The sequence below is a fragment of the Mustela putorius genome, unplaced genomic scaffold (genome assembly GCF_011764305.1).
Source record: "Mustela putorius furo isolate JIRA1106 unplaced genomic scaffold, ASM1176430v1.1 tig00000738_pilon_pilon_pilon, whole genome shotgun sequence".
In the NCBI taxonomy this organism is placed as follows: Eukaryota; Metazoa; Chordata; class Mammalia; order Carnivora; family Mustelidae; genus Mustela; species Mustela putorius.
This window is the reverse complement of record NW_025421463.1, coordinates 11315579-11337913: the sequence shown is the minus strand read 5'-3', so window position 1 is coordinate 11337913 and position 22335 is coordinate 11315579. Positions and strand designations below refer to the sequence as shown.

Genomic DNA, 22335 nt, shown 5'->3' with positions numbered 1-22335 from the left:
GAGTTGAGCTTCCGCCTTTGGCTCAGGTCGTGGTCTCAGAATCCTGGGATCGAGCCCTGCTTCGGGCTCGTTGCTCAGCAGGGAGCCTGCTTCTCCCTCTCCCTCCTTCTGCTTACTTGTAATCTGTCAAATAAATAAATAGAATCTTAAAAAAAAAAAATGAACTGACTTTAGAGGGCCTTAAAATGGACCAAGAGGTGCAATGCTAAGGACTTCTAATGTCTGAAGGAGCCAGATAGGGCCTTATGGAAGGGTGTTTTAGCTGTGCATGTGTGCATGGGCCTAGGGCACTGTTACTCGGGGCAATAAGCTGGTAATGTCTGCTGCTTTTGAGCATTTACTAAGTATTGTTAATATTTTTAAGTATTGTTGAGTGTCTCAAATGGGAAAATAACATCTCCAGAAAAAGGAAAACAATGTTTGTACCTTTCTTTTTGAACTCAAACTGTTAACTATTACTTCCTATGATCATGCAAAGGGCTGAGCTCACTGCCAATGCCATATTCAAGACGAGCTCACAGAGCAGAAACGCCCCCATGTGAACCATTCTCTGTATCCCCTGCGCCTCCTCATGCCTCCCCGGGGTAACTTTCAAAGCTTCTAATAAAACTCAACATAGGTATTTAAGATGATGCACAGCATTTCTTGCACTGACATCAGTTAGTTTTGGGAGGGGACCTTGCTTTGAATTAGTTTCAAATGACATGTCATTAAGCAAGCCCGGTCAGGGGGAGTCTATGCTCCGCTGTTCAGCCCTAGAGAAGCCGCCAGAAGCCTGCTCACCTTGAGGTGCCCTCGAGCATTCGTTGGAAATGTGCATCCTTGAGTCATGAGTGCACAAATGTGGCTGGCCCAGTCTGAAGGCACATGGAGTCTATAATTATTACATTAAGAGTCCTAACTGGTTTGCTGGGTATATTCAAACTCTACATCAACATACTTAGGTGACTGGGAGCTCAGAGTGAAGACATGCTAGGCTAATTCCTATCAGACCTTTTTCAGAGGAAGCCTGTCTTCTACAGCCTTCCAAACGGCAGCATCTAGTAATTTTTTTTTTTATTTGACAGAGAGAGATCACAAGTAGGCAGAGAAGCAGGCAGAGAGAGAGAGGAGGAAGTAGGCTCCCTGCCCAGCAGAGAGCCTGATGCGGGACTCGATCCCAGGATCCTGAGACCATGACCTGAGCCGAAGGCAGAGGCTTTAACCCACTGAGCCACCCAGGCACCCCAAACGGCAGCATCTAGAAGATACTCCAAGGAGAGTTTTTACTGTAAGCTGAAGGTAAGTTTTAGGGAAGAATATTTTAGAGTGAGTCACTGAAAGCAACCTGGGAGAAAATCAGGCAACAGCACTAAGCAAAGTGAACCAAGCACAAATACTAACTGTCCCAAGAAATAAACGATGAAGCACAAGATAAAACAACTTATTGCAACTTTATTAGATTTTTCTATTTTACTGGCTGTTTGGACTTAACAAAGGCCTTAGTAACCTGTCCCTTCCACATCTACAGGTGTCACAGTACAGAACACGAAATCTGATTAGATGGCACCAGTCAACCTGTCCAACAGAACCACCGCTAACACCACAGTCCTGTAAGGCTTTTATAATAATTCAACCACGAACATAAAGATACTCAGCTTTCCGTGCAGGTCGCCGATGCTGCTGTGCTAGACCTCACCCGGAACAGTTTACCAGACCAGGCCTACTTAACGACAGCTCCCCACAGGCGCCTTGTGCAGGTACGGCAGGACTCTGCCTCACGTCTAGGTTGAACAAAGAAGTCAGTCTATGGAAAATGACTCTGAGCCCCTATTCCTACACCTCCGTTCCCTCCTCAACGTGTCCCACGATCCATTCATCTCCCGTCTGGAAAGGACGCCGTGGGTGCTTTCCAAGTGAGAGTGGTGGTCGAGGTTTTGCTGGGTGCAGGGGAAGGGGATGGATGGGTGGGTGAACGGACAAACTGACAAAAGGAGGAGGGAAAGGAAACATTTGAAAACCTTAGTTACTAGAAGGTTCTTCAAGACTCAGAATATAAACAGGGCTTGCTGTCAAGAACTTCGTTCTGCTGGCTACACACTTCTATGACTGAGTTGGGCAGCATCTTGATCTATACCCACCCCCAATACGAAAACTGGGGGGACAATCAGGGTGGACAGGGGGACTCCTCCCGGAAGGTAAGGTTCCAGGCCTGGCTCCCGAGAGCAGCAGCCGCTTGCCAATGCCTCGGGAACTGGCGGTTGCAGCTGTGCACTTGGGAGCCTGTGGGTCTGGAGTCTAATGTCTGAGGAGCATCTCTGTCTGCCTCCATCCCATGAGGGGCAGTGGCGTTGGCGGCTGTGGTCAGCGTTCTATCCTTTGATGACGGCGATCGGCCTTAGCTTAATGGCCTTCTTGCTGATTCCAGCATCGTGGCAGGTGTTCACCACGTCCGTCACGTTCTTATACGACTCGGGGGCCTGAGGGGAGAAGTTAAACACTGTAAAAATCTACTTAAAGTGTAATTCTTGAAACCATTAAACTTCACGTGGGATTAAAGAAATGTACATTAAAATAATACTGAGTTTTCGTTTTGGTGTGTGTGTCATACAAAGACGATGACTAAACTCGATGTTGGTAAGAGAATAATAACATAAACACTTTTACCTGGTTTTTTATTTTTTCTGTATGTCTCATAGTTTCCCATTACATATATATGACCTGTATAACTAGCAAAAGCAGTTAACGTAACTGAATAAAACACACACACTAATACCCAACAGAAAGGAAATGCATCAAACCATTATCTTTGGTTGGTCGTTATTGGCCACTCTGATTTTATTTCTACAGTTGTCAAAATTTCTGGAATGAACAGCTATTACCTTCACAACAAGGGAAAGTTACTCAATGCATCTGTATTACCAACATCGTCTCTATGTTTGTGTGTCTATACACGGACACGCACACTCTTCTGAGTTCCCAGCAAGACCTCCCCACCCCCTTCCCAGCCAGTCAGAACTAGTCTCATCACATCTCATCACACACCTTCTCTCCCTGTTCCCGGCACCACAGCAGCTCCTCTCAGCGAACTTCCACAGGGCTCCTACCTTCCCCTGCATTCTCACTCTCAGTTGCTGATACTACTTTCTATTACACTCAAAAAAAGAGAAACCATCAGAACAAAATCTCCATATAATCTCACCACCACTTCCCTGACCACCTGCATCCTACCTTCTCTTTTATTAAAGATTCCTTTTCTGAGCTCCTAGCAAGGACCAACCCCATCCACTTGGGACACTCGATCCCATCTCCTCTCATCTATCCAAGGACACCTCTCCAGTGACCCCCCGCTTTTCTGCATCATCAATTTCTCTTCCAGATTCTTCTCATCAGCGTGCCAGATCATGTTACTCTTCTCCTCAAAATTCTCCAGTGTCTTCCCAGCACCTCACTCAGAGTAGGAAGAACAAAAGTCCTTCGGTAAAGGCAAGGCAAGGACTCACAGGATCTGGTGCTCCTAACCTCTGACCTCAGCTCCCCCTTGCCTGCTTTTGCCACAGGGACCTCCCTGCTATTTCTCCAATGTCTAAGCATAATCTCGCCTTACGGTTTCTGCACGTGGCTGTTCTCTCTGCCTGGAAGGCTTGCCCCTAGATACCTACATAACCCACTCCCTCATTCCTTTTAGATCTTCAAGTGTCACCCCACTACACCCTATTTAAAACTGCACCCACTTCCTATCTTTCCCTATCCCTGTGCAATTAATACTTTATAGCACTTTCTGTCATCTAACATACTAGATTTTTTATTATGTGCTAAGTTTCACAAGAAAGGGATTTGTTGGTTTTGTTCTCTGCAGTACCCCTAATACCTAGAATAGCACCTGACTAAAGATGTGTAGTATTTCCTGAGCGAACAAACAAATCATATGTAAAACACGCACAAAAGAAAAATACCAAATGTCAATAGAAGTGATCTCTGGTTGGTGTAATTTTAGATGTTTTGTTTTCTTCTTTGCATTTTCCAAAAGCTCTTAATGAAACAGGTGTTACTCTTTTTTTTTTAGGAAGGGAAAGGGGGGGCAGGGGGAGAGGGAGAAAGAGAGAAAGACAGACTCTTAAGCAGGCTCCATGCCCAGCACAGAACACAGCTCGATCTCACAACCCTGAGAGCATGACCTGAGCTGAAACGAACAGCTGGATGCTTAACCAGCTAAGCCACCCAGGCGCCCCATAAATAGGTATTATTCTTTTTTTGGGGGGGGGAGAGTTTATTTATTTATGAGAGAGAGAGAGAGGAGAGAGAGAGAGAGCGCATGCATGTACAAACATGGGGTGCAGCAGGCAGAGGCATAGGGAGAAGTAGGCTCCTCTCCGAGCAGGGAGCCCAACATGGAACTTGATCCCAGGACCCTGGGATCATGACCTGAGCCAAAGGCAGTTGCTTAACCAACTGAGCCATTCAGGTGCCCCATACTCTTAAAATCAGAGAAAAAATTACTTGTTATTAAGAAATAAGGCTTTGTCATACTCTCTGACTCAGTAAGTCTACTCTCAGGATTTCACTCTCATTATTTTTTTTTTTAAAGATTTTATTTATTTATTTGCCAGAGACAGAGGGAGAGAGAGCAAGCGAGCACAGGCAGACAAAGAGGCAGGCAGAGGCAGAGGGAGAAGCAGGCTCCCTGCCGAGCAAGGAGCCCGATGCGGGACTCGATCCCAGGACTCTGGGATCATGACCTGAGCCGAAGGCAGCTGCTTAACCAACTGAGCCACCCAGGCATCCCTTCACTCTCATTATTAAAAACAGCTGGCTGGGGCCCCTGGGTGGGCCAGTTGTTTAAGTGTCTGCCTTCAGCTCAGGTCATGATTGCAGGGTCTTGGGATTGAGAACCATATTAGACGCCAGCCCTGCGTCAGGTTCCCTGATCAGCAGGGAGACTGCTTCTCCCTCTCCCTTTCCCTCTGCCAGCTGCCCAACCTGCTTGTGCTGCCCTCTCTCTGTCAAATAAAGAAATCTTAAAAACAAAAATCCAAAACCAAACCAAACCAAGACAGCTGGAAAAAAGCTTCACGCATTACACTTAATTTACAGTAGCAAAAAAATTGGAAGCCACTTAAATGTCGAACATGGGCAGAAACTTACGGTCCTTAGCTGGTAGAATGTTTGACAATCATTAAAAAGTGATGCTTACAAACAGTATAACAGTAACGTGCTAAATTAAAAAAAGAAAATAGCAAAAAAGGTGAGAAAAAGAAATTAGAAAAAAGACCACAAAATGTAAACTATGATTATAACTGGTTAAGAAAAGAAAAGAAAGCATTCAGGGGAAAAAAAGGAAAAGACAGTAAGTGTCCTAAAAAGGGAGGTTAACAGTTGTGTTAGGATACTGAGTTTCTACATGATTTTTTCTTTACTCTTAAACTTTTAAAAAAAGTTATGCTGCTTCTAAAATTGAATATGTACATACATATAATTTAAAATTTTGGCTCCCTCGTGAATCAAATAAAACTGCTGTCTCTTAAAATCTGCTTTCAAATTCTAATATATAATAGCTGTGCAAAAGAAAGGTTAAAATGAATCAGCTCAAACAATTTTAAAGTTTAATACATAGAAAGGTTAAGAATCAGGGTGCCTGGGTTTTTCAGCTGGTTAAGCATCTGCTTCGGCTCAGATCACGATCCTACCAGATTCCAGGGTCCTGGGATCCAGTCTGGCTTCAGACTCCCTGCTCAGCAGGAAGCCTGTTTCTCCCTCTCCTTCCTGCTCACTAAATGTTTCTCTCCCTCTCAAATAAATAAAATCTTAAAAAAAAAAAAAAAAAAAAAAGATAAGAATCGTTCTTGTGACTTGCCTTGTAACTAATCTCCAAACAAAAGACAACAATAAACTATAGTTGAGGTTATTTAAAAACAAACATAGTATGTGATAAGCAATACCAAAAATTATGCTGTGTAGTAGCATAAATCACGGACAGTTTTATGCTGAATATTTATCAAAATTTCACTCACCTCTTCCATAACCAGTTTGGGTGATGCAACACGGATTGCGATTCCCATATCTGCCAGTTTGTCCAAGACATCCTGGAAATCCAAATTACGACGAGATTTTGCCCGGGACAATGCACGGCCCTAGATTAGAAAAGAAATGAACTTTACTTTATAAATTCTGAGCTACAATTTATTTTCAACTCCAGCAATTATTTAATCCTTTGGAATTATATGCCTTTTCCTTGACTTCTTTTAGAGTTAGAAAATAATCTTTTTTCTTTTTAATCAACCTTAGTTTTTTCGTTACAAATCTCATATCCTTCTAGAAAACAACTTTCCATCTATACAAAACATTCAGTATTGAAAAATATAGTTCTGTATTTCTAATTACAATTATCAATTCAATATAAATAAATTGATTTTAATTATAAACAGTAGGTCTGTCGTCATAAAAACTTTGTGCCTTTTGATTTGAAATAGTCTGCCAACTTTGGCACTACTGACATTTTGGGCCAGAGAATTCTATGTCACGCAGATTGTTCAGAGCATCCCTGGCCTCTGCTAGATGCCGGTACCAAAACTCCCTACCCTTTCTGTGACATTAAAAAAAAAAAAAAAAAAAAAAAAGCCTCTCGGTGTTGCTGATGAGATGTGCTGGTTCTGATCACTGGGCTACAATGAGGAGTTCGGAGGCAGCAAGAGTAAGAAAGGATCAGAGAAAAAGGCAGGCTCAGATGTGTTTGTTAGGGTCTGTCTTATGAGAAGGTACTCTTGAGTTTCAATCTGCCACTCCATCACTAGCTAAGCATTCTCATGGCTCAGAACAGGGGTGGGCAAACTGGTTTGTGGTCCAAATTTGGCCCACCACCTGTTTTCTGCAAATAAAGTTTTATTGGAACCAGTAATTCCCATTGGTTTATGTATTGTCTATAGCTGCTTTTTCACTTCAGTGGCACAATGGAATAGCTACTATAGAGACCACATGGACCCAAATATCTACTGTCTGGTGCTTTACAAAGTTTGCCAACCCCTGGCTTAGAAGAGGCAATATGGTGAGACAGGTGTGCATCTATGCATGGGCTCTGATGTGCGAATCCCCCAAATCTTGAGTGGACCTACCTAGAAAGGAACAAATTATGCAAATGACTAGGTCCAGTGAATCGCGGACATAAGCTGTGATGTGACCCTGCATCATTCAAAGTTGTATTGGTGGGGCCAGTGTGGCAATTTCCCAGTCTGGATTTTGTGGGCTTGCAGAGATGGGCAACAGTCCCTCGCCCTACAATGACCACTAAGGTAGAGATGCTAGGTGACCTTAGTAGGTTCACTAGACAGTATATATCATGAGAATAAATTCAGGTAGAAGACAAGACGGATCCAAACTTCAATTTTGTTAATGCCCAATCAAGTATGTTTACCTGTCGAAATGTAAAATGACGATTAAACTGAAGAGAGCATTTCTAAGTCAGTTTCTGTTTTCCTTACCGCTCCATGACAAGTTGTTCCGAAGGTCTCGGTCATGCCCTGTTCAGTGCCGGTAAGAACGTAACTACAGGTGCCCATGGTGCCGCCAATGAGCACTGGCTGTCCAGTGAGCTGAGGAAGCACACACAAATCAAACATACCACCATTTAGAAAAACTTTAGATGAGCTTTTTATGCCTGAGATTTACACTTCCTCTTGCACTGCAGGACTGTGGGAGGAACCTGGGCCTCTAAATACATTGCTTTCCCAACTGTTACTATGACATTACTTTAATTCTTGGGTAATTGAGAGGGAAGTGGAAAGGAACGAAAAACGTGAGGACTTGAAAGGCAGCAGAGACAGACAACACAAGAGCAAATGTTTCGGGAAACGTCATTAGGAAGAACATTCCAGGACAAGGTGCCTGACCTCTCCGGGTTCCGGTTGCCTTATTACAGGGAAAACGGGAGCAGGCTAAGGGCCCTTCTACCTCTACCACAGCCACACAACGAGAGAGGAGGAGAGAGGAACAGACCGAGTTTAATCTTAATCTTGCCTTCCAATCATTCAGAGGCCTTGAAAAGATCACCTTTACGGAGTAAAAGATGCCCCACTGAGGGTGTTTTAGACCTCCCAAGGCAGGCAGAGATGAGGTGGGAGTCACTGCTTCACAGAAGACCGGAAATCACCGTTCCCAGGAAGGACAGACCTTTCCCAACTGCTGCCTTTCTGTTTGAACTCGCTCCTGTTCAGAACGACCTAAATCACGCCCCCCACGGCTTCCCACCGCAAATGGCTTAGTACATACTTGGTAGTCGACAGCGATGAGGGGATGGTGAGGAGGGAAAGCGCGGGTGGATCCCTTCCTGTGAACCAACAGCGTCCGTTCCTTTCCGTCCACCACGTGCTGCTCTACTTTGGCAATGTTGTGAGAAACGTCATAGATGACATGCAGGTCCAAGTCGTCAGGGGTGGTGTTGAAGACCTTGGCAAAAGCCTGAAAGGACAAGCCTGTGTTAAAAGCAGCCAGAACCAGCTCTTCCGAACTCCTCTAATGGACTTCAGCTGGTCTGTTCCTATAGGGAGTGAGGAATTTATGAGCTCAAGTACAGCAGTATTATTCCTTCACATAAAATACAAAAAACATCTTTTACACGACATTGCAAATGCCACCCCGGAAATGCCGACTGACTGGAAAGCTGCTGGGCTACTCTTCATCCCACCCTGCAGAACAGCTTCCTCAGCCATCTCGTCTCCGTGAACGCACAGAATCTATCCTGTCTGATGCTCAAGGCAAATTCTAAAAACAATTTTGGCTTCTCTTCTCCCATTCCCCACACCTGATACTCTGCTGATTTGGTTTAAGGAGACTTCAAAAGCCTGGAGAGTTTGCCAATATTTCCAATATTTATCATGTAGATTTTGAAAACTGGATTCTGTAGGCTCTGTTTTAAACCTCAACACGAGTAACAGAAGAGCAACTTCAACCGTACCTGACGGGTTAGGAAGGTCATGGAGGAGCGGTTGACCCAGGCGTAGTTGCCAGCAGCTGCCATCCCCTTCAGGTAGTCCTGACCCTCTGGGGAAGCGATCCGAGCACAAGCCAACTGCCGGTCGTTGACTATAATCTTGTCTCTCTTCATGGCTTTTTCCATAGCTACCAGTGCATCTGGACAAGACAGAAGCAAGTCTAAAGAGGCTGCTTTTCCCTTTATAATTAGATTTATTGAAGAAAATTAGGTTACATTCAAACTCATTTTTTAAAAAGCAAATAAAATACAACTTTTCCTTGAAGTGTTTCTAGATTCATCTATTTGCTTGGTCAAGACATAGTTACTGAGAATCTTCTGTCCGTGCTGTGTGACACAAAGAATGTCGGCTACAAAGCTAATACCTTCCCTGCAGGAACCTGGAAAGGGAACGAGAGGTGTACACACACAGCAACAACATGGTCTTAGTTTCTCCTTTCCTGGCATGAGAATGAATGAACACAAGTAGTAAAATATATTTTATTACTATCACGGTTTTAAAAAATAATATTTTAGTGATTTAACAGAAAAGAATTGGAGACAAGTTGCTCGAAGAGCAGGAAAATAAAATCCGTGGCCAAGTGTAGAGAAGTACTCAGCAGAGAATTCGGAATTACTAGTCAGTGCTCCATACATCTGCTAGATTAAATATTCTAATGGGTCACACTGGCCCAAATTATTAAATTAGCATAGGATGAAATGCAAACACAAGGATGAACTATATAACACACAACTTAAGGTTTATAGTAATTTCCACGTGTATATATACCTTCTCATAAATGCATAAATGCTTTCACACGTCCTATCAGTCATCCAAAGTGATCCTGCTGCTATTCGCCTGCCTTCTGCTTTTGTCCATGCTGTCTTTTGATCATGAATGTCCTTTGTGCATGACTGTCCAAACTGCAAACAGTAGGTGTTCAACATGCCACTTCCAATGTATTTTTTCTAAATGCTTTATATAGACTGTCTTATATTTTATCAGGTATTACCTTTTCACTTTAATTAATGTGATTATCTCTTTTTTGAGACACCGTGAGGGCAATTCCTTGCCAATTTCATCACTGAATCCACCACAACACTTAATCTTGCAGTACAGGTACGTGAGACACATCTGCATACATCGTAAGTGTATAAATGAAATAGTATATTTGAAATATTTAATCTCCTATGACAACACCAGTGAAACAGTAAAAACCTACGCAGTATATAGTTCTAGAGCTTCCTCTCTGAAATCTCTATTTGGTTCCCCATAAATGCGTGTTTGAGCACTGAGTCAAAAATGCACTTGAGAATATACCTGTGGCTACTTGGTGGCCCAAGCCTCTGCTTCCACTGTGGATCATCACACACACCTGTCCCTTATGGTCGATGCCCATTTTCTTAGCTGCGTACTCATTGAAAATCTCATCCACAACCTGGATTTCTGCATAGTGGTTGCCTGCTCCCAGGGTCCCCAACTGCAAAAGTAAGAATATCTGATAAAATGACTTCTATTCCACTTTTAAATGTTTATTTATTGATTTTAGAGAGACAGAGAAAGTGCCAATGTGCATCACAAATTGGGTGGGGAGGGGCAGAGACAGAGAGTCTACGAGTAGACTCCTCACTGAGTGGGGAGCCTGACATGGGGCTAGATCTCACAACCCATGAGATCATGACCTGATTGGAAATCAAGAGTTGGACACTCAATGCACTGAGGTGCCAGATTACTATTCTGCTTTTTAAAAATCCATTTAAAAAGCAAACTGATAAAATCAACCGATAACAAAAAATAATCAGTTTTATACAATAAAGAAATTTCTGAGCCTCAGAAATGCTTCATGCATTTAAAGCAATACACAATAAAAATATGATAGAGTAGCTCCTGAAACTCACTGTATCATTACCTGCTTGAGGTATATACAAATATGTTCTGAAAACTTCATAAACCCAAATTCAGACCATTAAATGGCTCAGAGGACACTTTAAACGTGTGGACACAAGGGTCAAATTTTGGGATAAACTCCTGAGTGTGGATTTTTAAACAAGGTCCAAGTTCAAATGAGTTTTGAAAGATCTTTGAGTTTGCTGACACCTACCATTATCCACCACTGAAAGTACATCCTGTAACTGGAGTTGATAGAGGATTCAGGGACCGCAGCACAAAAGTGCTGGAAGAATCTTTAGAGGCTGCCTAGTTTTAACTACTGCGATTTTCAGATGAGAAAACCAGACTCGGAGGGACGCCTGGGTGGCTCAGTTAGTTAAGTGTCTGCCTTTGGCTCAGATCATGATCCCAGGGTCCTGAGATTGAACCCTACACATGGTTTCCTGTTCAGCAGGGAGCCTGCCGCTCCCTCTGCTTCTCCACTGCTTATATTCTCACTCTTTGACACAATCTTAAAAAAGAAAAGAAAACAAAACAAAACCAGACTCAGGCAAAAGAGACTTGCCCACAGTCACAGAGAATTAATAGCAATGCCATTGCCACTAGCTATAGATTTCAAACATGTGCTATATTCTTATCTCATGGGTAAGATAAGGTATGTCTGCTCATCTTAGACTCCAGAAAACAGCCACATCTGTGAACTGTCCAAGTATGTACATATGTAATTTGGGGATACATTTTTTTTAAAAAAGATTTTATTTATTTATTTGACAGAGAGAGATCACAAGTAGGCAGAGAGGCAGGCAGAGAGAGGGGGGGAAAGCAGGCTCCCTGCTGAGCAGACAGCCTGATGCAGCACTTGATCCCAGGACGCTGCGGTCATGACCTGAGCTGAAGGCAGAGGCCTTAACCCACTGAGCCACCCAGGCGCCCCTGGGCATACATTTTTAAGCCTTATACCGATAGCCTATTTTTCTTCCATCTATTTCTAATTCAGCACATCTTGTTTTATGAACACCTGCAAGTTCCTAACACTTTTTCAAAAGAGTAAAATTGTGGTATAAATAAATTTGTGTTCTTTTTGATATACTGTGAAAAACCTGGGGATATATTTGCTACACAGAAGACAACATTTTTGCCTCAACGGAAGCGTAGGAAACCCCTCCCCGACCCAGCACATTGCCCCTCCCCCGTGTTACCTGAGGGAGGCCTCTCTTCTTAGCCCTCGCAGAGACCTTGTTGGGGTCGGCCTGCAACATCCTTCCGTACTCCTCACAGTGCTCCTTGTCCTCAGCCCAGGCGTAGCCTTCCCTCAGGGACCAGTCCACTCCCATCTCCAAGGCCTCCTCCAAGTCTCTGAGGGAATAATAAGGTCTGGTCATTTCATGGCCACGACAGAACAAAAGCTGAGATGACCACATCTCAAAAGGGCAGAAGGAAACAGTCCATCTACTCTCGCCTATATACTGGGCGCTGTGCTAGATGCCATGTTTATGCTCTCAGCAACTCCAGATTTTTTGGAGGAAAGCAGCTACGTAAATAATTGTGATATAAAATAGTAGGATTGTATTAGAAACGATTATCATTCTTTAGACATTCATTCAGTTCCTTCTCCTCTTTAAATCTTTTTTACATTAGATTTGCCTCTCTGAAAAGCAAAGATAATTTGTCATCATATAACTGTCATCTCGCATACCACCAACCACCACTAACTTAGCTACCCCTTCATTAATAATTTATGAAAAATTACAGCCAAATGATAAACCTATGTAAATGCCTTCAGGTGACACAGGAAGAACTTGAAGGTACCTCTGCAGAAATACTGCATGGCTTCAGTGCACGTGCATTCTGAAGGGGCATATACATTACATCCCTAGAAGGAAGCAGCCTTCATCTTCATCTAAGGTCCAGCCCTCCCAATACACTATCTGGAAGGTTAAATGGTCAATGTCATCTCCCTACTATAGCCCATTTCAAATATTATTTATGATACAGGACAAAAATTCCTATCTAAAATATTTACGAAGATCTTAGAATTTATATGTTCTAGGTACACTCTTCAAACCAGGGTTGCACGTCAGGGACCATGTGAAATCACAGATCTTCCAAATGTATGTTTACTCCAATTTTTTTTTTTTTTCTTGCTGGAGAGGAGCTGCAGAATTGTTAATAGCTAGAAACATAATGGTATGAACATATATACACATATATAAATTAGGATGCAAAAGTCACATGAATTTTAAAGATAAAACAGAAGATGCAAAAGAAACATTCTTGTTAAGCACATGTTCTGCAAAGTTTAAGACACACAGCTTTGCACGAGCCATTATGGTATCGTCAATGGCCATCGAAAAGGCAGTTATGCTGTGGCCTTCACTTTCATTCTCTACCACTGAAATATTTAACATCCTGGCTAATATACAACATTCAGTGCCATCATTCAAAAAGGAAGGTCATGGCTAACTACAGGCTCACTGACAAAAGGCCGTTCAGAACACGGCCTCTGAAGCCAAAGGATCTTTGGTTTGAACCCTGACTTTACTTACTAGCTTACTACTACCTCTTTAAACCTCACTTTCCTTTCTTGTCAGTTGGGAGTAACATTAGGGTTATTATCGAGATGTCATGACATGACAGACGTATACGATAGCACAGGGTGTTCCATGTAGAAGTGCTCGATAACTGTTAGTGGGCCTTTTTCCATTATAAACTCGATTGTATGTCAAAGCTGTTCTAATGAACATCATGTGACCAATCTCTCTACTCAACTGGGGGGGGCGGACCTCACATGTAAAAGAACAATTCATTACCACTTCCTGAAAGGTGACTAAACAATCCCCACTCCCTAAGCATCCTGCACTGGTTATGAATATGAGGGTCATGTGGCTATTTTCCTTCCCTATCCGTTTACTGGAATCTTGTCCTCTTACTTGGCACTCATGGGGATGACCCCTTTTGATCCTACGCCGACAGGAATGTGGTCAAACATAGCCTGGGCGAGCTGCTCCTTCACAGGCTGGACATCACTTTCGTCTAAATTGGTTCTTAGCAAGCGCACACCACAGTTGATGTCAAAGCCGACGCCACCTGCGAAATAGAGAAGTTAGTCATAGATCAGCAACACCGGGCAGCTGGGCAAGGCTACCTGTGGTTTCTCACCCTTAACATGGGTTTGAAAGACAGCTCTTCTTTTGAAGATCTTTATTTATTTATTTATAAAGATTTTTATTTATTTATTTGACAGACAGATCACAAGTAGGCTGAGAGACAGGCAGAGAGAGAGGGAGGAGGAAGCAGGCTCCCCGCGGAGCAGAGAGCCGGATGCAGGGCTCGATCCCAGGACCCTGCGATCATGACCTGAGCCGAAGGCAGAGGCTTTGACCCACTGAGCCATCTAGGTGCCCCTGAAGATCATTTTTTAAGAGCAGCCCACAAAGTAGGTAAAGTCTGATGACATCAAAACATTTAAAGTAATGTCCATACTATGGGTACTTTGTAGGCCAGGAAGGTGGTAATGAACAATGAGTATCACCTAGACCAGGTTAAAAAAGATGTATACAACTAGATGTTAATCTTAACGATGATAATGAGAGTAATCACTTACCCAGTATTTCCTAAGGGCCTTGTATTGTGCTAAGTACTTTTCACAGCTGAGGTCATTTACTCCTCACAGTAATGCCACATGGAGTTAACATTACCAACCTAACATGTGCCGGAGAATTAACTGGGACACAAAGAAGACACATAATTTGCTGGCAAAGCGTTGTTTGTTTTGTAGCCAATGTCTAAAAAGTGCCTGGCATATAGTAGAAGCCTAAATAATTTTTCCATAAATGTATGCTTTAACTGATATTTTAATAGCCTCTGAGTGTCCACAATTCATCCTCTCAGTAAATGAGGGGACGGGAAAGGACAGAACATGAGGCGGAGAGGCGTCCACACACTATTTCAGGACAATGCTTCACCCCTGACGGCAGACTTGCACAGTGACCTTACCTGGGGACACCACCGCTTCAGGGTCGTTCATATCAAAGGCTGCCATATTCCCAATAGCAAACCCATAACCTGAATGGACATCAGGAAGCCCAATAGATCGCTGAAAGAAAATCAGAAAATGAGATCCAGCTTTCTCACCCAGACAAGACTGTATTAATTCTCACGTGGGCTCTGGGCCAAAGCCTTCCCCAAATCAAGATTCTGTTCTTGTGAAACCTTCTCTATTGGTGGAAATTAAGTGTAAAAACTTCTAATCATAAAGCTAAAAATAGCGGGAAAAATATCTTTTTTTTTTTAAGTTTTTTTTATATTTAATTTTATTTATTTGACAGAGATCACAAGTAGGCAGAGAAGCAGGCAGAAGCAGGCTACCCGCCGAGCATGGAGCCCGATGTGGGGCTCGATCCCAGGACCCTGGGATCATGACCTGAGCTGAAGGCAGAGGCTTTAACCCACTGAGCCACCCAGGTGCCCCCAAAAACCTTTTTAATAAAGTCTGACCATTAACTAAGGAAACTAGAACAGAAAAGCCTCAGTATGAGGCTCAGTATGACATGCTGTAAGAGGGCCACATACTAACTTCAATGTAGTATTACATTACAAGTATTTATTGTTATTAAAAAAAAAGATTTATTATTTCAGAGAGGGTGAGTGAGAGCAGGGTGGCGGCGTGAGGGAGAGAATCTTAAGAAGACTCCCCGCTGAGTGTGGAGCCCAAAGCAGGGCTCGATCCCATGACCCTGAAATTGTGACCTGAACCGAAATCAAGAGTGGAAACTCAACTTTAACTGAGCCACCCAGACACCCAAAGTAGAATTATATTTTGTTTTTTTTTATTTTTTAAGATTTTATTTATTTATTTGACAGACAGAGATCACAAGTAGGCAGAGAGGCAGGCAGAGAGAGAGGAGGAAGCAGGCTCCCTGCTGAGGAGAGCCCGATGCAGGGCTTGATCCCAGGACCCTGGGATCATGACCTGAGCCGAAGGCAGAGGCCTTAACCCACTGAGCCACCCAGGTGCCCCTAGAATTACATTTTAAAGACAATCTTGAGACATGGATAAATTGTGGTCACATCAGGCGAAGTGAAGGGAAATATCGGATTTATACAGGCCCTTAGTGTTGAAGCAATCATTGGCAAATGTAATCCTTTGGCTGGCATGAATACTGTACACCTGCTACATCTGACACCTAGGAAAGGGCCCTGACCCAGGAAGAATGCAGGTCAATGCAGACACCTAGACACCTAACAGTTCCTTACATGCAAAAGCCCTTTCTTTTCATTTTCCTTCCAAGTGCCAGCACAGTAAATGGTATAAAGGGCTCAAAAAAATGCCTGTTGTATGGGTTTCACACGTTCCAGTGACGGTGGAACCTGACACAAGGCTGCGGAGGCTCCCCCTTCCACCTCGCCCCACCCAGGCCTACCTGTTCCCACCCCCAGCCTCCTTTCCCAACCGTGCCTCCCACAGCTGCCCTGTCCTTTCTTCCCCCCCACAGGTCTAATCCTACACTTTTGTCTATTCTTTCTCCAACCATCCTCTTGAATGGGGCCAGAGTGAAACTTTCAATGGTGGTACCCTCGGCCAGTAATAAGGCTCTACTGTGACGAAGAAACAAGAAAACAAAACTACTTCAAAGATTTTTCAAATGCTTACAGGTTCTAGCAAAAAGCAAGCAGAAACTGAGATGTCACCCAGACTCAATTACAGCTTTAAACTCCATGGTTATTTCTGGAAGTTTGAAGGTCACTAAGTGATGCTACTATTGGTTAGGGCTGGCCATTCATCCACTCAGAGAACTCTGAGTCTAAGAGAAAATATAAATGATTCAAACTCGGAACCAGGACTCACATGAACAATCCCAGGCAGGGCTGCCACATTGCCAATTTGCTTCATGGCTGGCAGGAAGCCACCGACACCTGAAGACAAAAATTCAGTATTAGGAAAGGGAACGCAGTTGACTTTTAATATTACATTTATTCATATGTTTCTAGCTTGCATGAAACAAAGGGGCAGTGGCCAGGACTACCAGAACAACAAAGCAGGAGAGGACGTTTGGGCTGAAGTGGGAAGGGGGCCTCATCGAGGAGGGAGCGCACGTACAGGAAGGTAGTGAGGCAACCGGAGTAATCACACACATCCTGTCCACATCTGTGCATACCATGAAAAGGTTCCTTGCACACACGGTACTGAGAAATGTGAAACAACTAATAAATGTTTTGTTGCCGACGTAAAAAAAAACCCGAATTCTTTCAATAGTATTATTTACCAAAAAAAAAAAAAAGAAAAAAAGAAAAAAAAATCAACACTGGCTTTACTCTAAGTGACAAAGGCGGCGATGCAGAAGAGCTGGGACAACACTGGACCGAGAGGCAGGGGATATGGGGCTCTAGCTCTGGTCCGTCACTTGGTCGTGGTGTCATTTTAGGCAAGTAAGGATGTCCTGGTGGGGCGAGGGGTCGGATTTAGATTGCTGAGCCTAAAATAAAAGGGTTAAATCCATGTCCCACTGTAATACCATTGTGACCATTAGAGCATTACGTTAGAGCTTTATACACTAATCCCTAAACGTTGCTGCTGTTCTGCAAGATAAGTGTGTAATCAACTCCCCTTTACAATGAGATTAGCTGAAATTCAGTGAGGCTAATCAAGGTACTGGTTAAAAATGCACACTTTGAAATCAGACACTCTTGAATAAGAGATCCACCTCTGTCACCGAGAAGCTATGCAACTGGACTAAATAAAAACCCCTTAATATCACTGAATTTTGCCTTACACATTTGTAAAACAGAAATAACATTTTCCTCTTAAAATTCAGAACTACATGAGGTAATCTACATAAAGCACCTTGCAAAGTGCCTGGCACATAATAAGTGCACAATAAATGGTAGCTCGTTATAACTGCCCAAGGTGAGCTGTGAAACCAACCAGGTCTACCCAGCTCCACATAATTTCTACAGAGCCAGGTGGCCAACAGTGTGATCATAAAGGTTTTTGGTCTCATTTAAAAGTTTTGATTATTACTTGACAATACTTTTGTATTTTTAAATTATAACTGAGTCACCACTATCATGCCACAGGGAAAATGTTGTTTATATGGCCACATGTAGAACTCTGAAGTACTTACCACCACCCCGACAGGCATTCCTTAATTCCTCAAACATTAATTTTTCCAGAGCATCATTCACGTAGAAAACTCCTTCAACCTGGTAAGAATGAAAAAGAAAAATTCTAAGCACACGTCCATGACATATAGGCAGGCACTGGTTAGAATACAAATACCATACGGAACATTTATTTTACTTTACCCTTTATAGAACACTTTCTCATTACCTAAGCAAGCAGAAAACTTCCTAACAAAGATGAGATGTTCATATCTTTAAGTAGGTCTTAAAAATGTATTCTGCAATGTTCACAAATTGCCTATTCCCCTATTCTTAAAGCCACACTTAAGAAATCAACAAGAATTTTTTGCACGTGTGATAAAGAAGTCTTGGGACACCTGGGGGGCTCAGTTGGCTGGGCATCTGCCTTTAGCTCAGGTCATGTTCCTGAAGTCCCAGGGATGGAGCCCCTCACCCCACTCGTGCTCTCTCTCTCAAATAAAACCTCTAGGAAAAAAAATAGTCTTCTAACTATATTCTCACCAAGGCCAAAAGTCCTACTACTCTTGTGCTTCTAAAAATCCATGGTCTTGATAAACAGATGAATCAAAAGAGTAAGATTCTAAACATAAAAATGCAGTCATCTAACCGTAGTGTATTTTTTCTGTGCCTGAGACAACAGCACGTTACACTTTATTTTGTCCTATACTCATTTATAAATCAATACTTAGGTAAAGAGTAAAAAAAATTTTAACATGTAGATACACAGCTGTGTGCTTAGTTCTAGAATCTACACAATTTTAAGAGGCTAAAGGAGCTTGACAAAAAATACAAATGACAAGGAAGAATGTAATTATGTAACACCTAAGGCCAGAATATTTTTATGAGATCAAAGACTATGAAGGAGCTGCCCACCTAAGGAGGGCAATCACCTGGACAAATTTCTTTCTTTTATAAGAAAGAGGACCTCTGCTTGAATAACACCAGTGTAAGCAAAATGTCTCCAGTACTATTTTCTACGGAGCACATTTCATTAATTCACCAAAGATTTACTATGTTTTAGGCACTGTAGTGGGCACTAGGGGAGAGATGAAGAATATGTTAAGATTTCACCCATCTGTTGGGGTGGGGGCAGGCAGAGAGAGAAGGAGGCTCCCCATGGAGCAAGGAGCCCGATAAGGGACTCGATCCCAGGATCCTGCAATCATGACCTGAGCCGTAGGCAGACGCTTAACTGACCGAGCCATCCAGGTGTCCCTCATGCTGTTTCCGAGGAATTTCCAGCTGGATGCAGCCCAAACTAGAAAATTAAGGGTGCAATGAGATGAGCACTAGGATAGGAAAGTGCTATAGAAAAAACGGAGGAAGCAGCTCAGCAGCCTAGGGAGCTGGGAGAGGCTTGACGGGTGCTCACTGTTTGAACCAGCTCTTCAAAGACAAGAGACATCACTGGAGCTGCAAGACATTCAGGAGATATAAAGGAGACACAAAAATGACATAAAGTTGGGAGGGGGGTGTTTTAGGGAGAGGAAGTTTTAGTGCAGCATGTGGATCTTACTGGAGATTAAGTAGGATAGATACAGTAATTATTGCGAAGTTCACTCATCTCTCAAGTTGCGGGAATAGAATTCAAGCTTAGCACAAAGGTCAGTAACTTTAAGAGCAGTACATTGAGATTTCAACTCTCCGCTCTTAGGAAAGAAGTGGTAGTCAAGTGTACAGTGAAACCGTAGCTGCCAATGGCAAGACGAGACTTGCTCTTAGGCAGAATCAGCAGCAAGTGTGTGTATCAAAAGTGAAGCCAGAATCACTACCAGACACTGACCGTGGGTTATCATGACCATCACGTCATGGTTATTTCCTATTCCCTCATTCAGGGAACCAGATTCCATAGACAGAAACTGGTTAAACGGAAAAGAGCAAAAAGGAATCTTATGACCGTGGCCTTTTTCTCGTCTGAGTCCAGCTTTGCTCATGGGGACACACAGTAAGTTGATATTGAGTAAAAGAGTGGAGTGGCTATCAGGAACTCTTACCAAATCACAGGCTCACAAACCTTTCAATACACTAACAAGGCACCTTAAAAGAGTTCAAAAGCTACTTAACAACATAGGTCCCCGAACCTTGCAAACGACTGTTTTCTTCCCTTTAATGGAAAATAATAGACACAAATGGCAACGAAGCCTGCGCGAGAGCGCGAGCCCAGGCTTTCACGCTCCGCGGTGTTGGGTTCCAAGTCTCCAACGCGAATACATCATTCCGTCGGAGAAAAGCAGTCAAATGGGCATCAAGTCCTGACCGAGCTTACGAGGTGGCCAGAGGAAGCTGGGTCACCTGCCCATCCTTAGCGAAGTGAGTATTCAAAACAAGCCACCCTGCCCTGGGAAGCTTCTAGACCGCTGCGAGACGCAAAGACGTCTTAGTGAACGGTGAACGCTAATACCTGGCTTCAGCAAACAAAGGTCTCGTAAACGTCACCCAGATGGCCGGCATGACTCAGGAACAGAGTCCCGCCCCAGCGACTCCACCCGGGACTGGCTGGGCCACCGTGTACAGCTACCCCTCGCGTCTCTAAAGCTCGAGAATGTAACATCTTGCGGCGCGTTTCGGGGACTTCGACGCGAAAGCGTTGTGCAAGCGCCAATTTCGCGTTCACTTGGGATTCCCCCGGAACGTGCCGCTTTGGGGACCTTTCCCGCCGGGAGGGGGGGGCCGGCCGGAGGGTGGGGACGGGGACGGTCCCCGCGCTAAGCCAGGAGTCGGGAGGACGAGGGGGAAGGCCGGGCCGGGTGGGCAGGGAGGCGCCGCGGGCCCCCGGGAAGGCCCCGTCACGGGCTCCTGCTTCCCCGCCTCACCTGCATGTTAGGCACGAAGCCCTTCTTGATTCTCCAGCAGTTTTTATTGATCTTTTCCAAGAACTGCAGCTCATCATTATAGCTGCGACTCATGGCGGCGACAAGCGGCGAAAACTCCCGGCTCCGCTTTGAAGAGACGCTGCCGCGCTGTCCCGCTGCCTGAAGTACCACCTTCCGGAAGCCAACGCGCAGGCGCAGTAGGCTCCGCCGCAGGCTGGGCAACGGCAAGCGTCGAGGCTCGAAACTCATGGCCCCCACAAATCGCTTTTCTCTCGTTAAGTTAGACTGCCCTCTAGTGTTTATCTTTCTTGGATATTTACTAGCCCTCTTCGGGCTTAAAGCTGAACTAAATGCAGTCGTTTTTAGCCAGTTTGTAGTCATCCTTTGTTTTGGAAGTGCTTTTCAGCACTTGAAGAACGCACTGAATCTGGATCAGGTCCAACTGCTGTAATGAAAATCTGCGTGGAGTTTACGTTCCCAGCAGGGAGGGAAAAAAGATGCGTGTAGCCGCGAAGCCTGTTTAAATAAATATGACTGGACACATGTAGTGTTTCAGGACGCATGTGTGGAGGCACGTTAAATCACTTTTCTGCCAGAAAAGAACGTTCCGAAGAATGAAGGTGACAGTTTACCCGTTATCCCAGCGAACACCGATGGGCTGGTTGCTGTGGCCAGAGGCGCGCCCTGAAGATGAGCGGACGGCAGTCCAGGCGGACAGCCGGGCTGCCCGGGCTTCCCTTCTTGGACGACTTGGAACCCTTGTTCGTGCTCTTTTACATGCCTCTCTTGCTCCCAGAGTAAGCGGTTTTCACGTATTTCCGCTTCTAGTCCTACCGCATGTAAATAGCGGTGACTTGGGGATGGGGAAGACTTGGACTCCATTTCTCCCTCTGCCCTGTAGCACAGGCGGCTTTACCAGCCTTCTGGGATTCATCTCTCTCCTCCTCCGTTTTCTCATCTGTAAAATGGGACCACAGTTCTTCTGAGCGTCTGTGATTATTAGGTGACTGACTGTCCTGGAGTAACCAGCACCGGGCTTGGCATCCACTCTCCCAGGAGACTGTGAGAGCCACAAAGGCAAAGTCGGTGGTTTCTAGTCCTTCTTGCATTATCCATACGGGTTCCCCTTTCCTCCTCTTCTGCCCCAGTGTCACCCCAGTAATTAGATGCTCTAACAATTTAAGATCCCCAGCGACAAATGATCTAGGCTAAGTACTCGGCACTACCATTTCATCTGGGAGGGAAAACCCTAAAACTTAAAGAAGCGATGTAACTTCTCGAGTTTGCTATGACCACTATTTCTCACCAGAAACATCTGGGATGGGGAAGACTTGGACTCAATTTCTCCCTCTGCCCTGTAGCACAGGCTGCTTTACCAGCCTTCTGGGATTCATCTCTCTCCTCCTCCGTTTTCTCATCTGTAAAATGGGACCACAGTTCTTCTGAGCTGTCCTCCTTTAAAGGATTTTATTTATTTATTTGCTAGAGAGAGAAAGGGAGCACAAGCGGTGGGGGGGGGGGTGGCAGGCAGAGGCAGAGGCAGAGGG

General features: G+C 44.1%; 1 protein-coding gene across 1 annotated transcript; it reads right to left on the bottom strand.

Annotated features, from left to right (window-relative positions):
• Positions 1 to 1414: 1414 nt before the first annotated feature.
• On the bottom strand, positions 1415 to 21052 carry RTCB (RNA 2',3'-cyclic phosphate and 5'-OH ligase). Its single transcript, XM_004743085.3, has 12 exons — positions 20789 to 21052; positions 17957 to 18035; positions 16681 to 16748; positions 14829 to 14928; positions 13763 to 13919; positions 12032 to 12188; positions 10263 to 10422; positions 8927 to 9102; positions 8242 to 8430; positions 7455 to 7565; positions 5991 to 6110; positions 1415 to 2459 (listed from the first exon to the last, which is right to left on the bottom strand). The coding sequence occupies exons 1-12, from the start codon at positions 21035 to 21037 to the stop codon at positions 2352 to 2354; spliced, it is 1674 nt and encodes a 557-aa protein (XP_004743142.3). The 5' UTR covers positions 21038 to 21052; the 3' UTR covers positions 1415 to 2351.
• Positions 21053 to 22335: the final 1283 nt, after the last annotated feature.

Excerpts from the sequence above, each read along its gene's own strand:
- RTCB (XM_004743085.3), bottom strand. The coding sequence starts at position 21,037 with ATGAGTTTCGAGCCTCGACGCTTGCCGTTGCCCAGCCTGCGGCGGAGC. Across the intron at positions 7,566-8,241 it reads TCATCGCTGTCGACTACCAA|CTCACTGGACAGCCAGTGCT; the intron begins GTATGTACTAAG and ends GTGCTTCCTCAG. Across the intron at positions 2,460-5,990 it reads CCAAACTGGTTATGGAAGAG|GCCCCCGAGTCGTATAAGAA; the intron begins GTGAGTGAAATT and ends TTCTCCCCTCAG.